The 8,022-nt window shown below is 44.6% G+C and overlaps 1 protein-coding gene across 1 annotated transcript in view; it reads right to left on the bottom strand.

The window, feature by feature from the left end:
• Positions 1-4,412: 4,412 nt before the first annotated feature.
• The window catches only part of SMOX (spermine oxidase), an 85,944-nt gene continuing 82,334 nt past the window's right edge, over positions 4,413-8,022 (bottom strand). Inside the window, exons 6-7 of the mRNA XM_030563978.1 lie at positions 7,074-7,234; positions 4,413-4,808 (exon numbers count right to left, since the gene is read on the bottom strand). Of these exons, the coding sequence (XP_030419838.1) occupies positions 4,671-4,808; positions 7,074-7,234 (299 nt within the window). The 3' untranslated portion in view covers positions 4,413-4,670. The remainder of the gene's footprint in view (positions 4,809-7,073; positions 7,235-8,022) is intronic.

The following is an 8,022-nucleotide window of genomic DNA, read 5'->3' as shown; positions in this document are numbered from 1 at the left end:
AATAATCCTAAAGCGTCATTGTGACGTAGAGTGTGTCATGCACGGAGACAATAAATTCCTCAGGTGTGGCTTGTTCTGGCTCTTCTGCTGGCATCCATATTAGGACTGGATGAAATATTAATCATGAACATGTCTTGTTTGTGGATAATTAACTTGTTTTGTTAGGTGCAAAACTGGAGCAGCCCTATGAAATGGCGACATTTTCCAACTTCATTTTGCAAGGGGTATTTTTCACTATACACATACCCAGGAAGAATCGGAAGGTCACGCTATGTTGCACTCTGCTGCCACTCAGGCCACCCGGATCAGCGGATAGTAATCCATCTATTGGACTGATTTATCGTGTCTCGTCTGGAGGTGATAAATCGATCCCCGAATCGACGCCTGTACTCCACCTTGGCAGGAGTAAGCGGAGTCGAAGGAGGAGCTGCAGCAGTCGACTTGCGGCCGTGAGGACGGCCAGGGAGGTCGAACTAAGATACTTTGACTTCAGCTACGTGAACAGCATAGATGAAATGGCATATCGTAGATCGATTACCCCCCCCCCCGGGTAAACCAGCCCTCAGAACCTTCACAGCAGAGGCATTACTTACCCACTAGTCACAGAAAGTTAGGTACTTTGCAAAAAAGCAAGAAAAGAAGATCCCCATCTAGCAGAGTTAATAGTTTAAACTCCTAATCCTGCAAGTATGTGCACATGTGCTTCACTTTAGTGCCAAAGCATAATCCCCTTGTCCAGGTAGACAGACAGTGGAAAGAATGCAACAAGCTAAGAGGTTAAGCAGGGGCGCGTGGCATGTGTTGTCTGAGATCCACAAGTTTTGTTTAGAACAGCATTTTTGTTAGTTTTAACAATAATCTCACGTCTATTTTTGTTCATCTTAAAAAAGAAAAGATGTATAGTTCTCAGAAAAACAAAATTATTTGTACTCCAAAATTACAGACTCCGGGTACATTATTTCAAGATTCATTACCACAGGGTTTGTTTCACCTTCTTCTAAAGTATCTGATACCAGTCACTGTCCGAGAGATAAAATACTGGACTAGGTGGATTCTAGGTCTGACCCACTATGGTAATTCCTGGTGTTCTAACCCGATGGCAGAGGAGACAGGGGGTGGATGTGGGTGTGTGATCACCAGAGTGACATTATAGGCTTCAACTATAGATTTTTGGTTTTGCAGTAAAAGGTCTAAACCAGACCCATTTAGCCAAACTGCCCACAGAATTCCGGGCAGCCGAAACACCCTGAACGACAATCTGCATAAACCAAACCCACCTCTGCATTTGCACCCAGATCCCTGTTCAGTATTTGCTGAAAAGTCGGGTTTTGTTTTATGGCCCATTTGTGTTTACAGTATAAAAGGAACATATGCTCTGGCAAATATTTGCTGTACACAAATAAGGGAAAAACTTCAAGAGAAGTAAATGACACACACGGGCACACATATGCTTCAGCCTGTTGCTAATGCTAAAACCCAATTAAGTGCATTTTTAAAATAAACAGTGAGTTTCTTTTTGAGAAGCCTAATTAGACCTTAGGAGAATTCTCTGTTAAACTGATAAGTAGCTCTGGGGATTTGGCACAGATGGTTTCTACTAATTATGCATTTGGTGCCCTCCTCCTTTCACAGTGAAACAGATTTTCATAGTCCAGATTGCATTGCTGGAATACAAACTACAGCTGGAAAACCTGATCACTGAAGTGCCTCTTCATAAACAATTTGGTACACTGAGGAATGACTATGTGTAGAGACCTGCAAATCTGCTGATATCTGCGGGCCATTGTTGTGGGTCACAGATCGGATGTGGATATAAATGTTGTATCTGGGCAGGGCTCTATGTGCTACACTGACCTCTCCTGGATGCAAACAGAACTGTTCAACTGTATGTCATATGGTGTATATGGCTAGTTGCTAATGGAGATAACACAAGAATCAGCAGATCACCCAATGAAATTGATAAGGAGCAGGTTTAAAACAAACATAAGGAAGTACTTCTTCGTACAACACACAGTGAGCCGGTGGAACTCATCTGCAGGGGATGTTGTGAAGGCCAAAAGTATAACTGTGTTCAAAAAAGAATTAGATAAGCTCATGGAGGATAGGTCCATCAGTGGCTATTAGCCAGTATGGACTGGGCCACAACCCCATGCTCCCTGAACCTCTGACTGCCAGAAGCCGGGGCTGGGTGACAGGGGATGGATCACTCAAATTACTCTGTTCTGTTCATTCCCTCTGAAGCATCTGGCATTGGCCACCGTTGGAAGACAAGATACCGGGCTAGATGGACCATTGACCTGACCCAGTATGGCCTTTTTTAGGTTCTTACAAGCTTCTCCATTAGCTCAAGTGGGAAGGGTCTGTCCTTTTGGTGCTGGAAAATTGAAGTTCTAGCTCAGCTGTCCTTGACATTTTGAGAGGCCCATGGTGCAATAGATGCTTGTATCAGTTTTCAAGCTCTCTCCCTTTTTAATTACATTTTCAAGGCTTTGTACTGTGGGCTAGAAATTTAATCTAACTTCAGTTTTAACCATTTTTCAAATAAGCCAACTGGCTAGGGCTGAGCTGTGCTGGATTACTACTGCTGGTATCATTGCCTTGGGATGCTCCCCTGATAAAAGTGTATTACCCTAGTCAGTGCCGGACACCAGGGTCAGACATGCAAAAGGAAGGAGACAGAGTACACCATAAACAAACCTTGACAGAGAGATTCCCTAATCTTTTGCGTGATGTTTAGGCTCCTCACAGAACATGGAGTTGGATTGTTACATCAATGCCAGGCTCTCAAATCCAAGGCATAAGGGAATTTGAGCTTTCAATAAAACAAAGGTGGGGGAAGGTGCCAGGCCATTGTTTTATCCAATTGCCCCAGAACCTAGGCCTGTTACAGATAGCTGGCCTCACAAAGGGATCACCGAGACATGCAAAAAACAAAATCCTCCTACTCCCACATATATTACAAGATTAAGCTAGGTGGCAACCTAACGGTGTTTAAAATACAGTTAGCCCCAATTTGAGTGTGCAGTAAGCATCCGCCTCAAACAGCGCCCATGCTCTGTATTCTCATATGGGTACCACCTACAGCGTACGAGCAGAATATTCCTTCTCACAGAGCCAAGGGAATTAGAGATGGAACAGGCCGAGGAAGGAAGCTGGTCCCCACCCCTCTGAGGATATGCTGTCTCAAATGTGCACAGGTAGGCCTGGGCTGCAAAGCTTGGATCGGGCCTCCTGATGGTTAGATGCTGGGGATCTAGCTCAGGTCCATGTCTACCAGTGTATTTGGAGCATTCAGAATATTTTTTAAAACACCTGCTATCCACAATCCTGCAAACTGCTGCCAGGCATGGCCTTTACTATTGTGAGTGGTAGTATCAGACTTCAAATGACTTTGGTCCCTTGTCTTCTTCTGTTTGGAAAGCGCATCTGGGGCACTGCCACCAAACAAACAGAATTAAGTATCTGTCTTCACTGCAGAGTTAGCTTGGGCTCTTACACGGGTGTTCCCCTGACCCTGCTCCTATCCACCTGCAAAACGCTCTCATCTGAGTTTGGTGGTGCTTTAAACCCAAGCTAGCTAGGGATATAGGCTAATGCTGCTTTCACTCAGGCTGATAACCTGACCACTTTGCCCTGTGGATACGGGCCAGTGGTTCTCAAACTGGGGTCGCCGCTTGTGTAGGGAAAGCCCCTGGTGGACCGGGCCGGTTTGTTTACCTGCCCCGTCTGCAGGTCCAGCCAATCGTGGCTCCCACTGGCCGTGGTTCGCCGCTGCAGGCCAATGGGAGATGCTGGAAGCAGCAGCCAGTAAGTTTCTCGGCCTGCGCCGCTTCCAGCAGCTCTCATTGGCCTGGAGCAGCGAACCGCGGCCAGTGGGAGCCACGATTGGCTGGACCTGCAGACGGGACAGGTAAACAAACCGGCCCGGCCCGCCAGGGGCTTTCCCTACACAAGCGGCAGCCCCAGTTTGAGAAACACTGATACAGGCTAAATCACTCAAGCGCCTTCCCACAATTCCCCCCATGTGCCCAGAAGGACAGACAAGTTCTCCCACAATTCACTGGGAAAAATCATAGAGCAGCACACAACCCCATGGGATATGCCCCTAGAAGTCCAATGGGAATGCAACACCAGTGAAAACACAATAACTTGGGCAGGGCTTTGCAGTGTGACTGCTCACAACTGGACTAGGCTAAGCCGTGCTAATCACCCAAGTGAACTCTGCAGTGAAGACACACCTTAAGAGAAAAGACCCCTCCTATTCAAAATCCCATGGCAGGGAACAGAAATCCATAAACTTTTTGGAAAGAGAAAAAAAAAGTATTGAGCAGAAGCTCCCAAACAAGTGTACAGGATGTACCACACCACTCAGATATTTTATTACAACATTTATTTTAGAAGAGAAGGCACTTACAATACAGAAAAAAAAAATGAAGAGGCACTGAAAGTGCAATTAAAATGACACACACACAAAGTTTACCATACAGAAAGAGCACCCTCCTCTGTTAACAATACAGTAAAGGAAATAAGCTACAGGGGACTATGTTTTTAAACAGTTAGGGCTTTTTTTTATAAAAAGATAGAAATTGTTCTACTATTAATTTAAAAAAACCTACACACAACTGTAAAAGGTATCACGAGTTAGTGGTTCTTCTCAAACATTAAGCCTTTCAGTTCCTGCATTGTAAGAGGTCTTGGTACATTTCAATGAGGTGAGCAGCCTCTCTCTGGCCAGAAAGCAAAGCACCATGGGTAGTGGAATAATACTTCCTATGAGTGGCCTCTCCCGAAAACATCACCTGCATAGGCTGGAGATAAGAAAAAAAGTCAGTGGAAGTTACAGGCTTCCATCCTTTATAGCTCCAGGAAAGAGTCAAACATTCTATTGCCCTTCCTACACTCTCAAAATTAACACCCAAATTCTTGTGGGCATCAGGCAGAATTTCCAAAGGGATGTGCCACAGCTACATGCAAAACATGCAGTTGTGAGTACCAAATATATACTGGCTAGCGTGACTGCGTAGTATCATCCTCTGAGGGCATGGATACACCATTGCAGCTGTACTGGTGCAAATCATTTTTTACCCGACCGCAGCACATCTACCCTAGAAGAGGTTTGAAAGTTTTACCTTCTCTGCGGATTCAATTTCTGCTTCTTTCATCCCACACGATGCCATGTTCACTGTATTCTTTTTGAGGGTTAAGTTTAATTTTTCCCAGTATGACAAGATACATCACAAAGCCACCAGATTCCTGGACTTAGAGAACAGTGGCATCTCTCTTGATTTTATAGCGTCTCTCACCACAGTATCTATGTGCCTGTTAAGGGGATCGCATATGAAAAAGCTCTGGTTCATCCAGAGATTTTATTAATTAAATTCCCCCACACGTGAGAGGTATGAAAGGGGAAAAGGCTACACGGGCTTTGAAGTGATGAATTCCACAGGAAGTAGAGATGTTCACAGAATTTAAATTATTCAAAATCTCATCTTCCCCTTTTAATAGGCCCCTCTGACCCTCATAATTATACAAAAAGTGTATAGCCAAAAGAAAAGACAGGATCACAGAAGGCAGGTTGACAAGTCATCATCTCTCTAGGAAAGGGGTCTAGACCCTGAGACAAAACAAGTAGCCTGGGAAATTGCACGGACATCGCGGACACCTCACATGTCTTCTTAGCACCACATTCAAAGAACTGGGACTGCCTAAGAAGAACATTTTATCACACAGACTTGAACTCCCAACGCATGAGCTTCACGACAAGGGGCAGGATCTCTAATGTACTAGCACAGCCACAGAAGGGGTTCTCAATACACTGCTCTGGCATATTCTGAATTAGCCCTCAGGATAAGTCGCTACTGAGGCCATGTTTAACACTCACTCAGAGATGCACAGATTCTAAGGCCGGATGGGACCACTGTGATCATCTAGTCTGACCTCCTGTATACACAGGCCATGGAACTTCCCCAGAATAATCCCTAGAGCAGAGCTTTCAGACAAACATCCTCTCCTCATTTAAAAATTACCGGTCTCCAAAGGTTAACTACCCTCACTGTTAGAAATGTACCCCTTACTTCCAGTCTGACTTTGTCTAGCTTCGATTTCCAGCCTTAGGATCATGTCACATTTTTCTCTATTAGACGGAAGTGCCCTTTATTATTATCAATATTTGCTCTCCATGTAGATACTTGCAGACTGTAATGAAGTCACCCCTTAACCTTCTCTTTGTTAAGCTAAACAGATTGAGTTCTTTGAGCCTCTCACTATAAGGCATGATTTTGTTCTAATCCTTTAATCATTCTCGTGGCTTTTTTTCTGAACCCTCTCCAATTTATCAACATCCTTCCTGAATTGTGGGCACCAGAACTGGACACAGGATTCCAGCACCGTTCGCCCTGAACCAAGTACAGAGGTCAAATAACCCCTCTGCTCCTCCCCAGGATTCCCCTGTTTATGCATCCCAGGATCACATTAGCTGTTTTGGCCACAGCATCACACTGGGGAGCACATCGATCATGACCCCCAAATGACCCCTTTTTCCAGAGTCACTGCTTCCCAGGAACACTATAAAAAAAGGGTTGTGTTTAAAATGAGTAAACGATAGCTATTTAACCCCCATCATTTCTAACAGGACTTTGCACCTAGCATAGACAGAGAAAGTAGTGTTTAAAAACGCACCAGCCAATCATGACCAACCTGAGATTCTCTTTTACAGGTGCCTGCCCCGGCTGATGAGGAGCAAACGTCCGAAGGTGCCTCTCTGTGTTCAATGCCCCAATACCACCCCCAAAAGCAGTAGTAAAAAGAACAGGCAGGTGAAGCAGGGAGGCAAAACCTCTCTGCATAAAATCATCCCAAGAACAGGTTTAAAATATTTGAGGGCAGATTTCCAGTAGGTATAAGAAACAAAGAACTGCAAGGAGAGGAGAATAGATGCCCGCACAGATCGGTATAAATATTGTATCGAAAGTAGGCTACAAACCATGGAACCCAGCGAGCTGGAAAATAGCAAGTGCCCTTAATAAAGCCATAGCCAAACCATCTCTCTCTCCATCCTAGTGTTCAATACTTACAACTGTCTTGGAGCTTTCCGTATAAGGCAGTGGCTTAGCAAGTTTCTCCACGTCAGCCCCGCTAGACCCAACCTGGGTGTAAGAATAGGATCCTCGGAAGTTGGGATTGCTGCCCCATGAGGACCGCAGGATGCGGCGAGGTTTCGGAATGTTTGGATTCCCTGGGTCAAAACCAAAGGAGAAAACACAGTCCAGAGAAACGCGGCTGCAACATTGATGTGCCAAAGGCATGGAAGGCGACCACCGGGGAGCTCTGCAACCTGCCCATGCAGCTAGTTATTTCTTCACATTTTTAAAATACAACTCTAAGTGCCTAACCATAGTCAGCGTGACAACCATACGTAACAAGCCTAAAATAGTTCTCTTGAGGACAGGGGCTGGTTAGTCCTCTGGTTACAGCTCACCCCTTGTATGCTTACAATGCTGTAAGAATATTAGGTGGACGTACAACAGAAAGTTCCTCCACAGAAGCATACATTGTGGCATAGTAATACTGTTGAACTGATGACCACTTGGACTAAAGTATAAATACGGACAAATAAGCAAGACCTTTATGCTTGAACCCGCACAGTCAAGGAACATGTACGCAGCCATTTGTAGATTTTAGTAAAATTTCAAGGATAAAACAAAGGAATTAATAATATGCTCTTCCAGGAAAATCAGGAGCAGGACCAGCAATGGTTCCAGGCAACGACTTGGGTTTGAAATGAACAGTCTGATAAATGTCTGAGCCGTGCAGAAATAGGAAGCCACATTTTAAGATATCAGATTTGTCAAGGAAATTGCTGTCACATTTTATTTTGAAAAGGTTGAGCATAAGCCCAAGAGAACATATGGCAAGCGCCATAACACAATGCAAATACTGTTGTACTCTAAAGTCTTCTTACAGAGCACATTCCAAAGCACTTACACAAAAGCCACACAATGTATTGTACAGTGCCAATCCAAA

Source organism: Gopherus evgoodei, chromosome 5 (genome assembly GCF_007399415.2).
Source record: "Gopherus evgoodei ecotype Sinaloan lineage chromosome 5, rGopEvg1_v1.p, whole genome shotgun sequence".
Classification (NCBI taxonomy): domain Eukaryota; kingdom Metazoa; phylum Chordata; order Testudines; family Testudinidae; genus Gopherus; species Gopherus evgoodei.
Note: the sequence above shows the minus strand (reverse complement) of the source record. Positions and strands in the feature narration are given on the sequence as shown.